Source organism: Mastacembelus armatus, chromosome 10 (genome assembly GCF_900324485.2).
Source record: "Mastacembelus armatus chromosome 10, fMasArm1.2, whole genome shotgun sequence".
NCBI classification, from domain to species: Eukaryota; Metazoa; Chordata; class Actinopteri; order Synbranchiformes; family Mastacembelidae; genus Mastacembelus; species Mastacembelus armatus.
In genome coordinates this window covers 18521419-18544730 of record NC_046642.1, presented here as the reverse complement: position 1 = coordinate 18544730, position 23312 = coordinate 18521419, and the positions used below count along the sequence as shown (strand labels likewise).

Genomic DNA, 23312 nt, shown 5'->3' with positions numbered 1-23312 from the left:
TTTGCACGCATCCCTCATTAACTTTCATCAGAGGTTTTAATGAAAACCCACTGGAGGGAATCTCCGCTTTCTCTCCTTCCTTCCCTCCTCTTCTCTCCTTCATTCCTTCTCATCTTCTCGTTCACTCCCTGCAGTATCTGCTTGTCCTCCTCCTCATTCATCTTCCACAGTATGCCCCCCCCCCCACAGTGGCTGCCTTGACTTCCGCTGAGACAGAGTAAATATTTCCCATGGCTTATCTGACCACTGGCAGAACGAATAGGACTAAAAGTGTGAGGCTCTGCTAGTTAACATGCAGCCTCCGTTCTTCAGGTCCCCCCAGGAACAATTCCACCTTTGACACCTCAAACCCACTAGTGTCTTTATCGTTATGGTCAGGTAAGACGTTTGATAGTATGTCTGCAGTCACCGGAGACACTGTACACAGTTACAGTAACACACATCTTGATTGATTTTCCTAGTTTCAGCATTTTTTGGTAGAGGGAGGAAGGAAAAAAGCGGGAGTAGAATGAAAAACAGATGAAGTTTCTCTTTTTCTCTTTCTCTATGTGCAGGCTGGCTTGTGTCCAGGTAAGTCCAGCCCCTTTGTAATGATGAAGGTGTGACGTGGAGCAACTTCTGTTGTGCAATCACCATGAGGCTCTTGGGGGCTATAAGTCCCTCCAACCTCATCTGGTTTCTCAGAGCCTCTAGTCTGTCTTCTCCTCACACAAACCACAAAGGCATGATATGGTCTGGGGAATTCAGCAGTGCAGATCTCTTTTAGGAAGGCTAAGGATCAGTTGTAAAGACATGGACTTTACCGAAAAGAAGCCTTGAAAACCTCCTTACTGGACATTCAGTCACTCCAGGTAAAATTCAATTTTTAAATAAATAGGTACAAATTCTATAATGTGTTTGATTTGACTTCGTGATTATCAAGTTCAATTTGATTTGGCTTTCCTACCATAAGTTCAGCTTTCCTGCTGTTAATACCAGCTATTTTTGTATTAGGAAAAGTTATTGGAAGATACTGATTGCCTGTTTAAAATTCTATTTGCTGTTTTCTGTTATTAATAATCCATTACTCTGGAGCACTGGAGCATTGGAGGAACAGTTTCAGTCACTTTTAAGATTAATCTAAAACTATTCAACCTAAAATGAAGTGGGCATTTTTTCGTCAAAATTATAAATGTTTTAAAAACTTCTTTCAGTCATTAATACAAAAATAGATATTGAATTCGATGAGCACCTAAATAATTACAACACCTCCATATTTCCTCCAGTACTGCACAACTTCTAGAATGCTGTGATCTATTATTGCTGTGGTTATCACGTAGGACAGCTAATGAACACTTGAGCCAACTAAAGATTAGTGGAATTTTTTATTCTTCCATAAAAGGTTTTGTAGCTGAATTTTAAATGCTCTCTTTATTTTCCAGCTGACCCAAAAAGGAGAGAAGTGTGAAAGTTTGTGTAACTCACAGGGACATCCAATTCCATAATGCCAATGCCAAATGACCTCTCCCTCTTCAACTACACCTCCTCCCCCTATTTAATGACAGAGATCTATGTGAACACCTCAGTGGCCCCCTCTGCTAACCCCTGCACAGACTGGGCTCCTTTGCCAGTGACCACAGTCATCCCCACCATCTACAGTGTCATCTGTGTGCTAGGAACGGTAGCCAACGCCCTAGCAGTGTGCGTGTTGGCCCATGCCAGTGCCTCAAGGAAAACTGTAGCTAACACTTTCATGCTGAACCTGTGTGTTTCTGACCTGCTGTTTCTGCTCTCTCTCCCGCTGTGGGCTATATACTACTCCCGGGGCTACAGCTGGCCCTTTGGCTTGGTTGCCTGCAAAATCTGCGGAGCTCTTCACAACCTGAACCTCTATGCATCTATTTTCTTCATCACATGCATGAGCATAGACCGCTACCTGGCCCTTGTGCATCCGCTTCGCTCCCAGAGTGCACGAGATCCCAAACTGGCCACACTCACGTGTGTCCTGGTGTGGGTTCTGGCATGTGTTTGCTCAGCCCCCACCTTGGTTCTGAGGAACACACACTATATGGAGGGACTTGGCGTAGAGGCTTGTGTGATTTCCTTTCCTAATAAAACATGGTATCTTATCCTGGCATGGATGAAGATGGTTCTGGCCTTCCTCCTGCCACTGCTTGTGATCTCTTGTTGCTATTGTGCCATTGGTAGACATCTGTTGACTGATACAGGGCTGGTAATAATGCATCACAGTACATCACAGCCTTCTAACATGTCCTCTTTTAAATTACTGGAGTCCCATGAGAGCTGCAGTAAACCAGAGAGGCCCCCCACTCCAAGTGTAAACCCCAGTTTCAGTGGAGGCAGAGCCGTGGAGGGCAGGGGGGTGGAGCGGGTGTTATGGACAGTAGCCGCTGTGGTCCTGGCCTTCTTCCTCTGCTGGTTCCCCTTTCACTGTGTGACCTTCTTGGATGTGCTAAAGAGTGAAGCCTGGTTGGACAGCTGTTGGATAAACTGGACTATTCACAACCTTACCCCCCTCACCCTCTGCTTGGGCTTCTCTAACTCGGCCATCAACCCTGTGCTCTATTGCTTCATTGGAAACCATTTCCGGGGCCGTCTCGGGGGCATCTGGAAGGACCTCTGCACTTGTTTAAAGACCCGTGGGGAAAATCACAACCAGAAGAGGGGCTCCTTCAGCACTAGACTGAGTTCCTTCTCCCGAAAACTCAGTGACCTGAAAGACCTGGCGCTAGTGGAGCCCTCTGGACCTGCCTAGCCATCTCCCAGAGAGGACTTTTCCTTCCCTACAATGACTTCACAACCTAGAGACTGAACTCTGCTGAACTCCAGTGAGCATGGGCATGTGAGACAGCACTGTTATTGTAGTCAAATTCCAGCAGGTCTCAGTACTGCCCTTCAGTAACTAAATAAAATATGAAGTAGAGAACAAAGCTTGGACTGGTTTGCCAGACTCTGTACATTCAGTGATGTTTCTAGGCAGATGATTTTACTATCAGCTCTGGGCAGTTTTAAAGCAGCTATAGTAGCTTCATGAAAATGTGAACCCCATGTGACCATGTCAAAAGTGCCATTTGTAGTGTTGACGGCTGTAAAAACCCCAGGAAAACTGTCTTCTCAGCGCACAGCTAACAAACAATTAAAACCTAGTTGGCAAACATAGTTTAGCATTTGACAGCTAAAAACAAGAGTTGGTAGAGACTAAAACTGAGCTAAAAGACAGGAAATATTAGACCTATACTCATCAGGTTTTGTATTTTGTATTTTTTTAAATTGTGAGAATGATCCTTCAAATATGCAAGGAGATAGCAGCTAATATGCTAAGCTAAAGTAACAGTTGCTAAGCTAATTAGCAGTTTATAATAGGTAGAAAGTTGGTAAGCTTTATGTTACTGTAGACTTGCTGCACCACTCACCGGCAAGCCTGAGCTTCACTGCACTTTTTAGCTTTGTTTTATAGTTATGCTAACCCATGTTGTCTTTTCAAAAATGATTAAATTCTACAGTATAATACTATTTTATATGACAAAACAAATATCAAGATATGATTTTCTGCTCTTGGCAAACATTTTGATGAAATTATTTCTTTTTGGCTTTGTAGGGCACAACAGGCTAAAGGTGAGATAAAGCTGCGTTATTTAGGGTAGTTATTAAGCAGTTGTATCAGTGCTACTTTTTCTTGACAAAGATATTATGTGTGCGACTCTTTTTAAATTGCTCTTTAAAGACAGTTTCAGAAATAAAAATGACTGCATTTGTTTGAATAAGAAATAAAGTCAACAAATACTACTTCTTAAATGCTATTTCCTTGTTTGATATAATCCTCGCAACTAAGATTGAACATTTCCAATTTTTTCCATTCCCACAGATGCACAGCTTTTGTGAAACCCATTGCATTTACAATTTTATGTTCCTTTTGCAATCTTGCCCTCCAACAGCTGTGACGAAATCTTCCCCCACCTGGGAATGTGATTACTGGGATTACTGTCGGCCTGCTGGCAGATGGACATTCAACAACACACCACCCCTGTCCCACAATGCCTTACATGGATTCCTTACATATCAAGGCCAGACATCATAATGTCATACTAATATCCTTATAATGCATTCCAGTCAGGCCACTTGTGTTGGTTGAGGGAGCTGCCAGATAATCAATGATGTATCTCTTTCTGCTATTTGTGTCCAGTATAGATCTGCTGCATTCTGTATTGACCCTGACCTGTGTCTGTGGGCTGAGAGTCAATGGTGTATGCTGTAATAATGTTGTTTTTTTTTTTGTTTTTTTTGCATTTGTGAAGGTTTGAGATTATTATACACAAGAACATCGAGTGGATAATACTAGAAATATTTTCGTCCATATCTAAATGCTTAGCATTTTCTATTTTAATCATATGACAAAGACAGTCCGAATGTTTTTGCATATTAATATATCAACCAAAATGGAAGAAAATTTCCTAAAATGCTTCCCAGCTTTTTGCAGTGGATCATTCCTCTCCAGTATTTCACATTGAGCCACTGGATGGTGCTAAAGTGCTATAGAAGCAGTGAATAAGATGCCACTGGCTGCTTACCCAGGCAGAGCCCCTTAGTCCCACTGCTCATGATCTTTTTTGAGTTGAGACTGACAAAGACTGATGACTCATGTAGCCTACAGTTCAGACTGTATAAAAAACAGACATCCTCAACAAATGCTGCATTAAAGAGCCACAAGCTCAAGGAATACACTGAACAGTAGAGTTAAATGGTTTGTCATTCTGAAGGCTCTTTGAGAGTAGCACTTGATGGTCTGAAGGGCTGCCATGTAGGCACGATCATGGAGTGAATGAAGAGGATCAAAACCCTGAATAATAGACATTTTAACAGGACAGATTTTCTAAAAACACCAGATGCTGCGTTATCAGCCTGGTAAAATGTGTGTGGCATGCACTGCAGCAAACATTCAATATTTGAATTACCAGATCTTTAATTTGACACAACAAAATTTGTTGACAGACAGGACAGATTGCGCGATGAATTTGTTGCTGCTTCACAGTATGTTCATCCATTCAGCTTTGTAAGCTGATGCCTCACTTTTTTATAGAGCAAGGTGTGAGTGTCCCTGACACACATTTAAATGAAGATAGACCACAGACATGTGACTGAGAATACGTATCATACTTGTGCTGAGGCCAGAAAGTATATATAAACAAGAGGCAATAACATGTCTTTCTCTGACACAGAATTTTAATTTAACATATTGCATTTTAACAGTCTGAGCTAGCTACAGTATTAATCAGTATGTTTTCTTTAGGTGTTTAATTACAAGTTTATGTAAAGGAATCAAAAGATTGCATCTAATTTTGCCAGTGGTGGAATATAACATTTGTAGTACACTTTACTTGAATGCAGTATTTGTACGTGATTTGAGTATTTTATGCTGCTTTATTATTTTGCCCCCACTAAATGTCACTACATCTGGAAGACATTGGACTTTTTATTAGACTACATTTTCTTGTTTCTTTGTAGATTATGATCACAAAACAAATGCTAAGCATAAAATAACATTTGTTAAAACAATATACCAAGCAATTGTTAGTTCATATTTATAATGATATATTAACAAAACATGTCTTTATGGGCCAAATAGGTAAAATTATCCAACATTCCTGAATACAAAGATCAGAAAAATGTCATACAAATTTTCACACTAAACCCAGCTGTATATAAATTAATTCCATCAAATTACAAGAATAAAATACTGCTCACGCATCAGTAACAATCTTGTAATATCATACATTATAATATATAAGTAACAGGAGAAGTTTTCCTGTGGAATTATTATTATTATTATTTTTACTCTTCAATAATTAAGTGCATTTTCATTTTATACTTCTTAAATACAGGTAATAAAGTATTTTACACTTTTGTACTGACACAATCTAAGTACTTGTTCCAGCACAAAATTTAGCACAAAATTATTCATTTAAAGTTTAGTAGAAACAGAAAGTATCAACACGCTTTTATTAATAAGAAAACAATGTGGGATCTCTAGATAATTAGGCTAAAAACAGTGTAGGTCTCTACAAGGATTATGTACATTTTCAGGTCTGAAAAGGATGGTATTGCTTTTTTATCTCTCTCTAGTGCTTTCTATGTTGTGGAAAGATCAGTTAGAATCTTTGAAGTTATTTCCTGTTGAAAAATACAATCATTTCCTGAGAGATACGCAAACCCACATTTTAGTTGCGCACATGCGTCTTATAGACGGAGAGAAAGAATATCAAGTCATAAAGGTTAGAGGTTAGAGAGAGCTGCTATCCTTCTGGGTAAGAAAGTGAAAATTCAGATAGCTTTCTCATCTAAGTTCAGCCTCCCTAACAGGCATCTGAAACAGCAAGAAGCAAATATCATATGAGAGGCTGGAAAGCTGCCTTACTCATGTTCCTAGTGTAGAGCATATACCTTGAAGACCAAAAGACAGCAGTGAACAGTTAAAGACCAGAGTGAAAGAGTAGCATTGCTTCTTTGAAGAAGAAAGAGTAAGCAGATCTGGAGAGGAACCAAGATGGAAAACCTGACTGTCTACCACGGACCAATTGGCAAGGAAGAAGGGGAGAGGCGGCTGGCCCAGGACGGCCGGGATGGATGCTACCTCATCCGCAACAGTGACTCTGTGCCTGGCGTCTTCTGCCTCTGTGTGCTGTGAGTATGAACAGAGATCATCCATTATCGCTCTCTGTTCTGATTTTCTTAGGCCATTGCTGGAACATGAATAATCACATCAACACATAATCCTGTTTTTTGCTATAATCGAGATTATTGATCTCTTCACATTTAAGAGTAAAAACAACAAAGGCATAAACTAACTATTATGTGACACTGATACCGGTTTTAAGCATGAAATAAGTCCCATAGGAGCAATAAAGACAGGGACAAATACTTATTTCATTATACTGAAAGATGAACTCAGGGTCAAAGGTGTCTCTATGTGTCTGGATCTCTATTTATATGTGTGCAGGCACAATGGATACGTCTACACGTACAGACTCCACAAGGATGACGCAGGCTCATGGGCAGCAGAAGTGAGACATTTTATCTTTTTCTTTGCTTTTATTCAGCACTGACTCTTTTCACTTCCCAAAAACGTTACAGAATGAGTGGAGCAGCTGCTCATCCACTGCTTTGGTTGGTGTTTATTAGTTCTAGAGGTTGTTTTGATGCCAGCCTAATTGAGGAAGCTGTAAATTTGAAGTGAACATTTTTTTTTTTTTAGCAGTGAAAGCACAAAGAACTGGGTGCATTTCTTTTCCTTTAGCAATAACAAACTCTAAGATAGCCCCCTCATCCAACCCCACCTCGAATTTAAGACCCCACAGTGTCAGCATATACTCCAGAGATGGGAAACGTAGAATTGCATTTGACAGCATTTCTGATGGGATATGTAATTGAGCACTGAGGTTTGGCAAACACCCAGAGATGTGAACGTATAGAGACATCTGAAGCTATGTCTCTCTCTGACAACTAAGCTACATGCTGTTGTAACTACATTTCACCCTCATACATTTTTACTGACAGCATCAAGTGAACAGATATGGAGAAGACTTGAATTACACACATTTCATAACAAGCTCAATACCACTCTTCATTATTCATGCACAATATCAGTCACTTTAATGAAATATTCTTGGGTACTACTTGTGGTGCTTGTGGCCGGAGACAAAAAACATCCAAAGTGCGTTGCTGTGGAAAGTACTCACCACCTTTGATTAAATGATTTAAAAATGCATTCAAAGAACAAGATTTTCACCATTTCTTATAGCATGATTGATAGAGAGTGTAAACACATAATGCTTTTTTAAATATTTTTAATGGTTTAAATATTTAGTTTGCTCACAACTATAGGAAAGTGGAAAATTCATGTTATTATTCATGTATAATGCAAGTCCCTGAAAGATCCTTGACTGTTAGACCAGACACATATCTTTGCTTAATCTAAATAATATATTTTATTTTTATTTTGCACAAGCCACAGATCATTTCTAAAAAATATATCTGGGTGTTATTTCAGTGTATTCAGTCACTAGTAAAGCTGTAAAGATAATGGGACTCTTATTATCACACATAAATCCTAAAATAAATGTTTTCTGTTGACTAACAATACAGTTTAAGAAAATGCCCATGGGGAGTGAACGTGTTGAGAGACAAGTGCATCTTGAATTTTCCGAATTTAGCTGTTAAACCCCTTTAGTCCATTTTCTATGTGGGTCTACAGTTATCTGATGTATTGATACATGTCCGGTTATTCCCTTAAACACAATCTCAGTGTGGATCAGTGGACCAGATGTATAAAAAAATATATATAACTGGCTTGATTCCCATCCCATCACTTTGCACAATGTACCGAGTTTCTGTTCTCTACTTTTATTGTACCTTATGTCTTTTACAGGGTGAATCTGTGAGAGCTCATTTCAAACTGGCTCTATCCCATCCTCTTCATTTCCCCCATGGGGTTTGATGTGAAGATGTTGACTTCTCCTCAGCCTTTTTTTCTTCTTCTTGTGTTTCAGACCACTCCTGGTGTGCAGAAACGATATTTCCGGAAAATCAAGAACTTGATAGCTGCTTTCCAGAAGCCAGGACAAGGTATTGCCATGCCTCTGCTCTACCCTGTCACCGCTCAGAGACGGGCACAAACATACACAGAGGAACAGATGCCCAGTAATAGCCTGTCACCGCCACATAGCAGCCCTAACGCTTACCTCCTGCAGCAGCAGCAGCTGCATGCTGTTGAGGGACAGAAAAACAGGAACAAGAAGGAGGTGCGACAAGCTTTTGGTTAAAGGCAAAGCCTTAGCTCTAATTATAAACAAAAATACTTCTTTTTTCATATCACAGCTACTTCTGCATTTTGTATGCTGTGTGCAAGCTAATGTCATTTGTTTTATACGTCTAACCAGCTCCTCTTTGTTACATGCAAATCATGTAGGCTGTTGTGGTGGCTCATCTTTCCATTATCTCTTTCCTTCTGCATATGTGGCAGAGAAAGTGCCCCAGAACTTTAAGGGATGTGATGTAAAATATTCAACTGCTCCAACATTAATATCCATTACTGCATACATGAGATGACAACAAATATTGTGCTGTTTTCTTAATGCAATTCAGTTGTGAACAGCAAAAGAAAATAAATGATATGGGTTGGAATAAGCTCTTTTAAATGCGGTCACATATACACAGCCATACACACCCGAGCCTCAGTCTGACACATAATGTAGAGTGAAAATTCAATTTGACATATTGAAGTAGTGATTTCAGTGAAGAGAGTGCTCACTGCTAGAGAGGGTGGGGGAGAAATCTGTCATTCATCTGATTGACATTACTGGCTCGTCAGGAAAAAAAATGAGGGAGTGAGAAAGAGAAAAAGGAAAAGTTAGAGAGAGAGAGAGGGAGAGAGAGAGAGGGAGAGCGAGTGAGAGAGAGAGAGAGAGAGAGCATCCATTCAGTGCAGACAATACTTCAATGCAGCCGTCTCCTAGCAACCGGACCCTCCATCTTTTCACCACCGAGATGAGGTTGGACAGTATCTAGCAAAGCATATGGTTTAGAAGGGAAGGTGCATAGTGCTAGTCGGGAAAAGGTATATCACCTGCTCGCAGTCAGAACATATGCATTCTGCGGCTCTGTCATCCACAGCCCAGGAGAGAAACACAAACAATTAATGGTGGGCAGATGGTGGTGTGACGGTGGGAGGGAGGCGAGCGGGGGATAGGCAGACGGATGGGGAGGTGGATTAGTGGTAGCTTGATTAAAAAAAAAAAAGAAAAAACAAACTTCTTCACTTTCTTTTTTAACTTTTTTTTTGGTGGGGAGAAGCTTGGAAGTGGTTCACATGCAGTCTGATTGGCATTTCCTAATGAGAGAAGACAAGCTGTAGCGAACAGCACAGCCAACTCCAGGTCCTGCCCCTTCTGCACTCACCACCCACTCGCTGAGCCTCAGCTGTCACATTTCTTCTTCCCTTCCTCTGTGCGCCCCCCACAACCCACCCCCTGTTCTTTTTCTCTTTCTCCCCTTCTCTTCTATAACAGAAACAGGTTCCTCATGCATATCTCAGTTGCAGCCATAATGATGGGTGATAATGAGAGCACAGATTTGAAAGTTACAAACCCCCAGAAATAAGAACAAAGAACGCACAACAAATATGTGGAGGGAAGGCGCAGAGATTGAGATGTGTGTGTGTGTGTGTGTGTGTGTGAGAGAGAGAGAAATAATAAGAAACAATGCCTATAAAATCCAAAAAAGCAAGCTGGTAATTCACACATAATAACTTTAATCAGCTTTGTAACCCAATAAAGTCAGATTTTTCAGCGAGAATATTTACTATAGCCATGTATAATTCTTTGCAAAAATGTAACTGTTTTTCTATTGATTAACAATACTGACACTTACTTATGAACAACAGAATTTCCAGTTGAGCACTTTTTTCAGTGTGAAAGCACTGGCTATGTACATTCTTGATTTTAGTTTACACACTCATACAAACTACGGTTGGAGCACACCAGAGGCAGAGAACCACGGGAGGTTCCCTTCTCTAAAGGGGAGTGTCAGAGTCGACAAGGCCTCTCTTACACAATATGTAAACGATAGTATATCCGAGGTAAACCATGTAGGAACTCAAATGGCAACTGGAGAGCTCTTGATTTGAGTCGTGAAGAGGATTATTCACTGGCAATCCTAAAGTCTTCATCTATACAGTTCAGCTCAGTGAGTTTGAACAAAGAGTTCAAAATGATGAACAGTGTTGAAACAGCAAATGACAGACAGTCAGTCCATCAGTCAGTCAGTGAGTCAGTCGGTCAGTCGGAATACAAAAAGCAAAGCCACAGCCAAACCACACTGCTTGTGCCACTGTTAGAAATTGGAGAAACTGGACGATAATAATAAAATACCATCATTTTGTCACAATTAAAGGCATTTGGAAATCATGTTTTCCCCCAGTCTCTCTTCTTGTTCTTCTATGTCGTCGTCTTCTTTTTTTCAATACAGTATAGAAACAGTAGAACAAATCAGAGTAGAGTAGAAACAGGCAGTCTTTGGTGGGGTGGGGGGTTTCTCAAGTGTCTCTGTTACCTGCCCCCCACCTCGCTCAGTGTCATAAAGTGGATGTTGGAGGGGCAGTCGGACAGCTCCGGCTGCTGCTCTATAGGCAGGGAGTAGTAGCCGTCATAACCCTGAACGCGGCCTCCGGACAGCAGCTGCTGCTTCTCCGTCTCGCTCCATGCCCTGCTACCTACATCACCTAAATCCACCCTCTTCCTCTCCTTCTCCCATGCCCCCTCCACTGCTCTCTTCCTCGCCTCCTCCCTTACCCGAGCCATCTCCTCCTCCTCATTCCCGCCGTAGCGCACGCACAGGCACAGCGCCCCCTGCTGAAGAGTGATATCGGCGAATCGTCGAGTCCTGCCGTTCACCATAGCACTCATCTGAGACACGCTCACATTCACACCATTCTCCAGGACACGACCCCCGACTCCTAAACCAAGGGCGAGGTCTTCCTCAATTGGCCGGGACTGGAGGAAGTGGTGGCTGTCGCAGCCATTCACAGTGAAGCTTAGACCACTGAGGTGAACCGCACCGTTCAAAATGGCTGCTACGCGCCTGCTGTCCTCACTGGCCACGCCGATGACTTCAGCGCTGACTCGGCCATGGGACACAGCAAATCGGATACTGGGGCCAAGGAGAGAAGGTCTGGAGCCAAATGGCGGAGGCCGGGTTGGTCGACGGCAAGTTGAGCCGACAGGCTCTGAGACTAGAGGTAGTCTGTCCAGAGAGATGAAACTCCTCAGCTGTCTCCGCAGCTCACACTGTATACCCAAAACCACCTGGGGAAAAAGTAAAATCTGTTAACAAAACATATCACTGGCATGAGGTTGATGGTATACAACTTGAATGAACTTAGATAATGTAAGCAGAGAGGCTGTCTTTGGATTGGAGGCTGCCTTTTCTACAGGTTTGGCTCAACCAGGCATGTGTAGCTCCTACCAAGAAAACAGGAGGAGTAGCAATGAGCAGGAAGGATTGGTTTATGGTGGGTGTTTGTTTTAACCCCTTGGTGGATGAAATGAAATAACAGTACATTTAATGGTAGCTCTGTTCAATTTGTGTGTTTCGACAACTTCCTGGACTCATGCACAACGTACTTTGTTGTCAGCAGACATCCTGGCACGTACAGAAAGCACAGGTGTAAATAATGAAACTAATTTTGGGTAAATTCCATTTAGCTGCTTCAGGTTCAGGGTCCTGGTACGGTTCATGCTGGTCACTTCACTTAAAGGGACAGAACAGAGCCATTTGTAATATTAGTAAAACCTGTGCTTTTCCAAACCAAAGGAGAAATACAGCCATAATTCATTATGTCAAAAAGTCTGTGGTAGAAAATATCTCTGCCTGCTACAAAATGTGAATCATTTGTTTTATTTTTCAAAATTGACTTGACGCCTTCTGATTACTTGGTTAGTTGTCTTTCAGCACTCATACTCATGGAAAACATTCATATTATTGACTTGATCTCAATTTGTTTGACCTTAAATATAGAAATAAATGTGAATAAATGTGCTATTAGTAAAAATGTAGAAAATACATAAACCAATAACTAAAAATTAGTAATATCCTGCTAATTGCTAAAATCTTATTTAATCAGTATTGTTATTGCATTAATAGTTTTATTAATAATATGTAATCTTTAACAATTCACTTCATTCTTTTCATGATAGCAGACTTGTCCTCACCCCAGACCTTTCAGCCAGGCACTTGCTCACAGCCTCTCTTCAAGTTTGACAGCTGCTACCAAACCTAGCCAGCTACTGTAGCTACATGACATAAATGAATAAGAACATCCAAAAATATGCTTGCTACAGCTGTTCTGCTGGTTACTATGACCCATAGGTTTAAGTATGTGTCAAGTGTGAGTTTAAATTATGGTCTGGGTTAGCCAGTTGCCACTAAATCACATTTCATGTGATGCATTTATATAGAAGCATTCTACTAAAAAACAGACTGGGACAAAAATACATTTTTTTTTTTTTTTTACAACTGCACAATGAACACTGGGACACAATATTAGTGTGTTTGAAATAGACTTTTTAAAGCTCACCTTGCTGGAGTCCCAGTCCTGTGTCTTGGACTGGATCTTCATCAGTTCGTATGTTTGTTCCATTCTGCCCACTTCAGGCTTAGGGAACCCTGGGACAACATTATGAAGCTGGAAACCAAATAGCTGCAGCCAGCTACCAATGTCTGGACACACGCACACATACAGAAAGAGAGAAAATTGCTCAGGGAAAGAAAGTTAGAATATAAAGTGTATACCTTGAAACAAACAAAAAGTCATAAGTCTGAGGAAACAACACCTAGTACAGGAAATCACACAAAATATGAGCATAATATGCAGCAGAGATGGGTTGGCTGGTGTTTCCCTAACGGAAAGAAAAACGTGACAGAACAAATAAATGTTTCATTAACCAAAAGAACATATGCCCCCATCGACATCCTATATTCATTCTCCTACTCTCCTATTCCATCTCTTTCCCTTGCCTGAGTTTCTATTGTGTCTCCTGGGGAAACAGTATTCTTGATAGACAAAATATAACAGCCTGTGTTAAAAAACAAAATGATTAGAGGCATGGCTGTCTTTTCTGTTGCCAGTACATTCTGTCTGTCACATCTCTCTCTGTCACGCAGGTCACCTGTGGTTAGCTGTGTGCCCCACTCACTCACATCTTTATGGCAGATGTTTCCCTTGTAGGTATGTGGGGGGGGGGGGGGGTGCCACTGAGTGAGATATCTGCCTGTATCTGTGCGAGAAGTTGTAACGTGGCAGCTCATGCGAGTGAGAGTGAATGGGTGTGTGTGTAAGTGTGTGAAACTTACCTGTAGTAAACTGTGTCACCTCCTCCACTCTCCCAACCGGACAGTTATTCTTGAAGGCATACAGGTTGAATGGCTTCGGCTCTTTACTCAGTTCGCCCCACAGTTCGTGATTTGGTGAAGTCCATCGGCCAGCTAGCGTGTCGTAATCCCGTCTACCCAGATGGACCAGACGTGTCAGCGGATCATACAAGCCTCCGTGGAAGCCGATGACAAGTTGGAAGTCAGGGTTGGTGTCCTGATAAACTTCTCCATAGGGAGTATAGAGGATCTCTTTTACCAGTCGCCCCTTGCTAGAGAAAACTGCCCTCGGACTTCCCACACTGTCGCAGGCAACGTAGTATTCCTCCCCGCTGCTCAGCTCCATGGCGATGAGATGGCCCTGAAGGTCATAGTACAATGACGTGATCAAATTGCTGCTGTGGTTGTACAAGTGGCTGACCCTGGTGGGGTGTGACAGATCAGCATAAAAGAACTGCAGTTGCTCGCCCTGGCTGCTCTTGGTGGCAACACGACGACCCAGCCCGTCATAGTGGTACCACACAGTGTGCTCGGTCACTCGGTTGAAGACGCGGGTCAGCAGGCCGTTAGAGTTGTAATCGAACAGGTCATTCGCTCGCTGGCGGAGGAAGCCATCATCATCCACACTGTACTGTAACTCGCCAAGGTGTGTGATGCGGTCTCTCTGGTCGTACCGCAACGGAGTCAGTCTGAAATTAAACCAAACAAATATCCACAGTAATACTGCTCCAAACGTGGCTTAATATTAACATTACTGCATCAGCAGCTTTTATGCACACATCCTCATTATTATGTATGTGATACACTAACACTACTCTGCATTGATGCCTGCAGTGGAAAAGTTCAGATTTGTTGAGCTGACCTTTGTGTATGCAGCCAATCACCGTTGATCACTGCTTGAATGTATGAAAACTAATTAACCTACTTGTGTTTCTGAACTTCACAAACTGTACAATAACAAATTGCTTATATCGACAACAAACAACAAAGCAGCCTTTGCACTTAATGAAATGTCAGCTACCAGCGTTAGTAGACTTTACATAGCGATTTACTGCTAGCAGCACTACCACTGTAGCTAAAGCGGCGCCATTCAGTACAGTGCCCCCAGATATTTCAGCGGCATAATGTTAAATAACTGCATGATCCAATAAGGAAAGCACAGCACAAGACCACAGCTTTACCACTGTAATGTAACCTGACTGTGCCCTGAGAATCTACAGCCATTTTGACGACTCTATGAGACTGTTAGAGATGTGCTTTGAGCTAAACGCTAACATATTGATGTTGAATATGGCTGAGGTTGGTGGGAGATCAAATAAATTATACATTTGACCTGACTTACAAATAAATATATTAAAAAATAAAAAAATAATAACACAAGATCTCATCCAATAATATTGGATCTAGTTCAGTCTATACAATATTCAACCTAAAGTCATGTTGCTGGTGTGGTCAAGAACAGGATAATAATGTTTTGACATGGTAATAACATGTGAAATATAAAACAGGTTGGGTAAGGCAGTGTCTTACCTAGCACTAGTCCCATGGCTGAGCAGATTGATGTTCCCATTGAGGTCGTAGCTGTATCGCCACTGAGGCCGCTCATTGACGGATGCACTTTGCAGTTGGCTGTCTGCATCATACTCGTAGGTGTAGCGTGTCACGTTGCTGTCCACCCCAACCCTGATGTCACAGGTGGTTGTGCGCCCCGCTGCATCATACTGGATGGTCATCCAGTAGGCAATAGATTTAAGGATTTCATACTGGACCTCCACCACCTGGCCGTAGGAGTTGAATACCTTGGTGTGTTTCATCAGATGAGTGGTAATAACCTGGTCAGTGGCAGATAATTTATATTAGACACACACGTACACGTAAACACACGCACCCAAAACCATGTTGAAGTGCATCAAGCATTATATATGGATGTTTTAAAACAGTTTTAATGGCTTTTTCCACCCATCAATTCTCATAGGAAGCTTATAAAGGTGATTTGGCAAACACACCTAACAATTATTTATTTACATACCCAGTGAGCACAAACCAATCATTATCATTTGGAGTTGTTTGTTGGTTTTAGTTGTCTCTTAATAAGCTACTGAGGATGTTGGATAATGATATTAGATATAGGTGTCTATAGACATGGACTCCTGACCATATACTCCACTGTGTTTACCAGACAATTTACTGAGTTTGTTTTTTGTGTTGGGTAGGTAGTAGGGGTGTGGTGAGATCTTGTGCCATGGGACAATGCGATATTAAAACGTGATGATATTTCTTGCTGAGGGGAAAAGGTGAGGTACATAACAGCAGTTAGTCAAACATATCAGCCATGTTTTTAAGATGTGTGTTTATGCGTTTTTACGCACCACACATTAACGTTTGTGGTGTAACACAAATATGTTACAAATTATATATTTCTGTTTTTTTTTTTTTTCCTTCATTGAAGAGTGTTAAGCAATTAGAAGGTCTTTGTTAATAATTAATGCTCGGAGATTATTGTAATATCATTTAGGACGTTCCTTGTGTTTTCCTTTCACATTAAACATATTTGCACAGTGTTCTTAAACTCCTACTTTAATATTCATGTTAAACTGATGTTCATCCGGAAAGAGTATACTTTACTTTCGGTAACCATTACTTTGACTGCAATTATCACTTTAAATTTCATTTAAAGTGATAATTGCAAGGTCATAAAAAGCCTTAAACTGAACTTGTTTATTCCTGTAGAGACCCTGAAATAGCATAGAAGATGCTGATTGTTCTGCTTTGACTGCATACTGAACTGAAGTGACATTAATTGCAAAATGATTAGTTAAAACATTTTAAAATACACCTGCATTAACTTTGCATTTTGTAACTTTCTGTCAAGTAAAAGACATAGTCATATATTTCATCATTGATCACTAAGTTCTTCAAAATATAGTTAAAATACCCTCTTATCGTATTGTGAACCCAATATTATGTATCGTCTTGTGTCATGAGCTCAGTGTACCCCTGCTACGTAGTGTGGGCTTATTATCATGCCATAAAAATAAAAAAAAAAGCTGTGAAAGGAAACTTGGTGAGATTGCAAAATGAGATTAGTCAGAAAAATAAAGCCATAAAGATTAAAAGCAGGAGTGCAGTTAGATATTTTATATGAATATTCGGCCTACCTGGTTAAGGTCATAAAAGATGACGCTAAACTTTCCAAACTGCTCGACCCGTCCAGATACGTCAACATAACGGTACAGATCTATTGGCAAAGGGGTCTCATTGATGACTGCCTGCATGCTAGTCACTCTGAAGTTGTTGTAGCTGTAGTCAAATCTGGCATTGACCAAACCTTCCTCGCTGAAGCGGAAGATCTGCCGGCTCGTTAAGGGACCTATGTAGACAAATCAAAGTGGTTTCATGTGAGGAATTCAAGCAGCAGGTGCACATACTGCACAAAGCAGCGTGATGTTAACCATCACTCGACCCATACAGGCCTGGCTAATTAATTCAAATCAAGGACTAATTTAACATCATTAACACAGACACACGCAGTGCAATCCATTCAATCTTAACTATCCCCACACCTCTATGGCATTTCCAGTGGTGACCTTTAATATGGGGAGATAATGAAATCTAAAGACAATAGCCATGATGGGCCAATGTGCTCCTTAATGTCAGAACATCAACTTTAACAACACCATTCATCACCTCTGCTGCTAGCTACTACCTCGTTCTCCATTTGAAAAAAGCCCTGCTAATGAAACACCATTATAGTGCTATTTGAGATGACTCTGATTGCAGTTAAAATGACTAAGTGTCTAGCTTTGGAGACTGTAGAGAGCTGCATCAGCATTACATCTTCTATTTTTATTTTCTGTGGAATGTTGTGCTAGTGGGAAAATGGCAGAAACATCGAGAGAGAGGTAGAGGCTTTTCTACAGCCCTCGGGAACTTGCAGTCTGTTGGTCTCGGTTCTCTAGCTGTCACTTCCCCAAGCTGTCATCTTTCTCTCTCCTTCTTCAGTTTTTTTTTTCTCTCTAGCCTACCTCTCTATACTTCTGTCTCTCCTTTTTTGGTTCTTTTTCCTTGTCTCCTCTCAAGGGACAATTACCACTATCTCTCCTCTCTCTAAGGCTCCGTTTGTTCTGCTGAAATGAGATCAGTTAAAAGAAGGTGAAAGTCTATTCACACTGAGGGCAAAGCGATAAACACACATGCAGACACATATACACACACACACACACACACACACACAGATGTGCCTCATTGCGATTAGTGACACCTAATCATGGTGAGCCAATCACAAAGCCATGTAAAGTGAACCAGAAGCAGAGATGAGAGTGCTGTCAATGACCCTGGAAAGACTCTATAACTTGGGGGAATTGGTGAACTGTATTAATAATGACTCTACCTGAACGAATCTGCTGCCACAGCTAAAAGGCCTGTTGATAGTCATGCTATTACTGGATAATTTTGCAATTTATGGAGTATAATGTCTTTCTAACTACTTTTCCTAAATCAAAAGTGAAATGACTGCTGTGTTATTAGGGTTACAGCTTTCAACACAATTGTAGTATACAATACCTATACCTATCCCACCGCATATAAGCTTATGTTTATACATTCGCTTGTCTGCTTTGATCACGTAGCCTGGTTGCGGAGGTGGGGAAGAGATAGCATGCTTAGAGCCCAGGGGGTGATCTCATATTTATAGCTGTGGTAGACCACAGTGACTTCCACTCAAACATGCTCGGCTCAATTCACACTGTGTCAGTCTCAGATGAAACAGCGCTAAGGCTGACTCAAAGCCAGACTTCAGAGTTTGATACCTCTGAAGAAATCTGGCTCAAGAAGCATGTGCTGTCTCACTGCAGTCCATATGTTTTGAGTTATGGCCATAAGATCATTTTATGTTCTGCAAGATCCTTTTAAATAATCCACTAAAACAAACCTCATTACACAGTGTAAATATTTTAAATTTCTGTTGCTTCTTAGTGCATGTGCCGTGAGTGCAAATGTACCTGTCTGTCTGTATCGTATGGAGCTTATGAAGCCGTTATGGGTGAGATGAATGGTCTTGACAGTGCCAGAGGCCTCGTCATAAGTGAAGGTCACCAGAGTGGAGTCATAAACCACCTCAGAGAGCCGTGCTGCTGGTGTATACCTTGAAAAATACAGAAAAATGAAAAAACAATCAATATATACTAATAAATGATAAATTAGGTAGTTGTAGCAGATGTGTGGAATAAAATCATTTAGCTTTAAAACTGCACAGCAGAACATGCTTTTGAACTTCAATGTAAATAAACATGTTATGTCTCATGAATAATACAAAGATCCTTTTGGCCATTAAGGAAATCATCACATTCAGACCAGCTGTTGTGGCAATTACAGCCTTTCAAATCTTGAAAATGGGACAGTTTAATATAGTATCCCCATCGAGCCAATGAGTATTAAAGATGTTAAATGCCAGAACACTATCCAAATCAGTCCTCTAGCCTTCATCCAAATCGGATCAGTAGTGTTTGACAAAGTAAGATGATAAAAAATTTGACCTTTAATCAGTCTTCCTCATTAGTCCAATCAATGTAGATTGTAAGGACAGCTGGGTATGCGTAGTGTGTTTTGTGCCAGCTAGACTTGGTGCAACAGGGCTTTTAAATGTCTGCGATTAGCCTTTAATTATAGTATCTTCATAAAGCCAATCAGTGTTATGTTTTTATATGCCTCGCTAGTGCCAAGATGCATAATGCGTCCAAGTTTCATCAGAATCAAACTGGAGCTGTCACCTCTTCCACACTATGCTGCGTCTCTAAATTAACTGACACAGTTGACAGCCAGCAGTACTTCTGTATTCTGTTTCATACCGGTAGATGACACTACGCCCGGTTCCCAAGTACTGAGTCCTCATAAGCCGCGCATCAAGGGTGTAGTCCTGCACGAAGGAGGCTTGGCTGTCAGGAGGGGTGTATATGTTCCTGTAGTAACCAATGGACAGCATCGACTGCAGGGTGTGCTTCACCATGCTGGGCATTGTCACGGCAATCAGTCGGTCTGTTTGGTCGTATTCAAAGACGTAGCGCCGCTGGCTATGCAGGAGCAGCATAATGGACTGCAACAATGCAGGCAGACAGCACAGGAGAGTTAGAATAATGCAGCTCTGAGATATTTATTCTTTCACTGTCTAATGTGTTTTTTTGTATTTCAATGTCATTTGGTGAAAACCTTGTATCAGCAAAATGTCTGATCTCCAGAAACAACCTTGGTTGTAGCTTGAGGACCACTCATTCCTCAGTTATGTATTGAAAACTATTCAATTCTTAAACAAAGCACTATGATTGAAGCTCTGTTTTTTATTCAGATGAAAGAGAGAATTTTGCTTACTTCTGAATTGATATTTCACTGTTCAGACATGTTTTAAAATCTGCGTGTGCAGTGCTGTAGCTATGTGAACTGCCTGAACTGAGGTAAAATAATGTACAAAGTACATATCGTTTTAACTCTAAGGTATAATAATTATGTATTAATAATGCAAGCAGGTATTCCATTATATCAAGATGGTTTTGTAATATCAGCTCCTTTGCAATCTAATTTTGTCTTAGACCAGTACCTGACACTAAGTATATTTCAGGCTGAATTTCGTTTCATTAAATATTTCAATTACTTTCATGAACGGAAAGCTGGAGGTAGCCTTCAGCCGTGTCACATACAGTACTTAAATGAACATACGTGTCTTGTCTTGTCATGTTTTACATGCACTGTACTTTATTTATTTATTTATTTTCTTTCTTTCTTTTGAACGATTACTTTAAAACCCACTGTCAGGAAACCATTGCTTTCTTTTCACCAATCTGAAAATCGTGTTGCAGAACCATGAGATGTGCTCCACAAGAACGAGCATCTTTTCTGGTTTTACGATCCTCAAAGCTGCGTTTATGTACATTCATGTAACTATAAGTACATATTTATGTAAAACGTCTATCCTATAACTAAACTTTTAATAAACCTGAACTTTAGACACACTCATTTTCAAGGTTTAGTAAAATGAATAGAAATCATGCTTCAAAGGGGGACAGTGGTTGGTAGTAACAGTGGTGTAAATAAGTTTAATGTGCTTTCAATTTGTTGCTTTCATCACCTGCAGCAGAATTGCTTCACATACTTTTAGTGTTAGTTTTGGTTTCCGATAACTACAAAAACCTTGAAGCAGCAAACAGTGGAAGAGCAGATGTGTGAGATTTCTGCTAACAGCAAGAAAAGACAAAGAGGAGTGAAGAATTCAAACAAATCTCTGCATGATACAGTCACAACCAGTCTATCACATCCTAGCTGCATATGTTTTCTGCAGGTGCAGCTCTTACTCTTTCTGCATATGTGTAGCTCCAGATCTTGCCGTTGACCCAGGCTCTGGAGACTACCCTGTCGTTCTCGTACTCCAGCCGTTCAGACCATTCTCCACGGTGGATGACAGACAACAGTCCTCCTCCAGAATAACTGATGTTTACTTCAGTGTATTTGCTACTGGGAGACCACACCACTGGGCGGCCCAGTGGGTCGTACTGGATATGGAGGGTGAATTTCCTGTGGTCATCATAGATTTTCCCTACTCTGGTGCTCTGATCAAAGTCAATGGACAACAGGTTCCTGTTATGTGCCTGAAAAGAGAATCAGTGAAATGTCAGCTAAAGAGAGAAAAAGAAAATCAAACTTTTTTTTTATTTTTCTGTCTTATAGTCATCATAAATTCCACGTAAGGCCATGAAGTGGTATGTCTGAGGCAAGCATAGATTTCATAAGTGTAGATAAATTAATTTTTACATTAAGAGCCAACGTGGCCTGCACAACCATAAATTACCTTGTGAATAAGTAAAGCACCTGGTCTTGGGCACTGCCCATTAATTAGCATATATTAAATAAAATCTTCTTTTCTTGTGTCATATCCTGTTCATGTGGTATACTTTATGTTCTAGGGAGAGAGAGAAGAGGTGTTGCAGTCTGTCATGGAAAGTACAGCTAATGGTTTCCGACTCATTTGACCTCTCAGCTCAGCTCCGGTGACGTCATTAATTGTTCACAACATCAAACATGTTGTGTAATAAGAGGCTGTAGAACTGTTCCATGTTTGGCTCAAGAGCCACTAAACACATGTAGGTACACATTTTTATGTCACTTTTGATGATTTTTAAAGGTCAGGTTGCACAACTTTTCCTTAACGCAGCAGGCTTCTAAGATGTGGTTGAGGTTATGTAATATGACCTATTCACACATGTTTCTGAGATATTTGACAGCTGTTGGGATTTGTTCTGGTTCCAGTGTGTGTTCTGTTGCTTATGAATTGGAGTCCACAGTGTGGAAGACCTTCTGTATTATCTGTGTTAGCTGAACAGTATGCTGGTGATTTAGTGTTTTACCCTGAGCCTGCGTTCATAAGTGCTGTAGTTCGTCTTGCTCTGCTCCTTCCTCTGCCTCCACTCTATTAGGCTGGGGGTGTGGTCTCCAGGCAGACTGATGTTACAGCGGCTGGCCGTGGGACTGACTCCTCCCCCGACAACTCCTGGGAGGAGGGGCTCCGTGCTGAGTGACAGCTCCATCCCGCTCGCAAGTGATACGAGAAATGACCCATCAGCACTGACCCTGTATGAACTCTGTGCATGGTCTGTTGTTTGATCGTCATGGGTGGGTCACACACATACAGAGATACCCACCACATGCATTCAATATGCAAATAGAAAGCAACACATGAAAAAAGTGTGAAAAAAAACGTTAGTCACAATGCAGCCTTCAGAAAAATCAGTGAGCAGCAGTGTACATGATTACAATGAATACATGTCTGGCTCTTTGTATGTGCAATTTGTTTGAACAAATTTGCTCTAATTTTTGCGCCTTAAACATTTTCTCTGCAATCTCAGAAAACACAATGTATTAAAAAACAGCAGGGGAGAGATTGACTGAGAGAGACTGAGCAATAAGAAGAGGAAGAAAGAGAGAAAGGGAGGGGGTAAAGGATGGGTGCTTGGCTGTGACAGTTTCTCACACTTTGCAAAGGTGTCTCAGAAACTGTTCTTTCATTCTGGTATCTATATGTCTGAGTAAGATTTTACACAGAATTTACACCACCCAATATCACTGCATCTCACAGTTTTACCATTTTAAAATCATAATTATATGAAATCATAATAAAAAAAGGTAATACCACAAAATTCTATTTCAATCATAAAACTGAACACAGATTATAATAAATAAATTCTAGTCCCTCCACCGATATAAAACCTCTAACATATGGTTAAAATTTCCTCAGAGGCAGGAGAAAAAAACATTGAATTTGTGAGTGGTAAAAGTAGAGGGGACACTCTAAAATAGAGAGTCATTGCAACTCTTCCCTGGCAGCTCTGTCATACTGTAACACCGTGCAC

The 23312-nt window shown here is 40.9% G+C and overlaps 3 protein-coding genes across 3 annotated transcripts in view; 2 read left to right on the top strand and 1 right to left on the bottom strand.

Moving 5' to 3' along the window:
- The first annotated feature begins 575 nt into the window (after positions 1–575).
- On the top strand, positions 576–3786 carry LOC113144923 (type-2 angiotensin II receptor-like). The gene is made up of 2 exons (XM_026331238.1): positions 576–851; positions 1422–3786. The coding sequence occupies exon 2, from the start codon at positions 1484–1486 to the stop codon at positions 2753–2755; it is 1272 nt and encodes a 423-aa protein (XP_026187023.1). The 5' UTR covers positions 576–851; positions 1422–1483; the 3' UTR covers positions 2756–3786.
- A 2423-nt stretch (positions 3787–6209) lies between these two features.
- Positions 6210–10118, top strand: sh2d1aa (SH2 domain containing 1A duplicate a). The gene is made up of 3 exons (XM_026330037.2): positions 6210–6678; positions 6995–7058; positions 8544–10118. Exons 1-3 carry the CDS (start codon positions 6542–6544, stop codon positions 8814–8816), a joined length of 474 nt encoding a protein of 157 aa, XP_026185822.1. The 5' UTR covers positions 6210–6541; the 3' UTR covers positions 8817–10118.
- Positions 10119–10283: 165 nt separating this feature from the next.
- Positions 10284–23312, bottom strand: part of tenm1 (teneurin transmembrane protein 1) — a 152345-nt gene continuing 139316 nt past the window's right edge. The window contains exons 30-38 of the mRNA XM_026330036.1: positions 22311–22555; positions 21261–21554; positions 19767–20011; positions 18921–19063; positions 17079–17290; positions 15451–15752; positions 13903–14609; positions 13127–13269; positions 10284–11855 (exon numbers count right to left, since the gene is read on the bottom strand). Of these exons, the coding sequence (XP_026185821.1) occupies positions 11100–11855; positions 13127–13269; positions 13903–14609; positions 15451–15752; positions 17079–17290; positions 18921–19063; positions 19767–20011; positions 21261–21554; positions 22311–22555 (3047 nt within the window). The 3' untranslated portion in view covers positions 10284–11099. The remainder of the gene's footprint in view (positions 11856–13126; positions 13270–13902; positions 14610–15450; positions 15753–17078; positions 17291–18920; positions 19064–19766; positions 20012–21260; positions 21555–22310; positions 22556–23312) is intronic.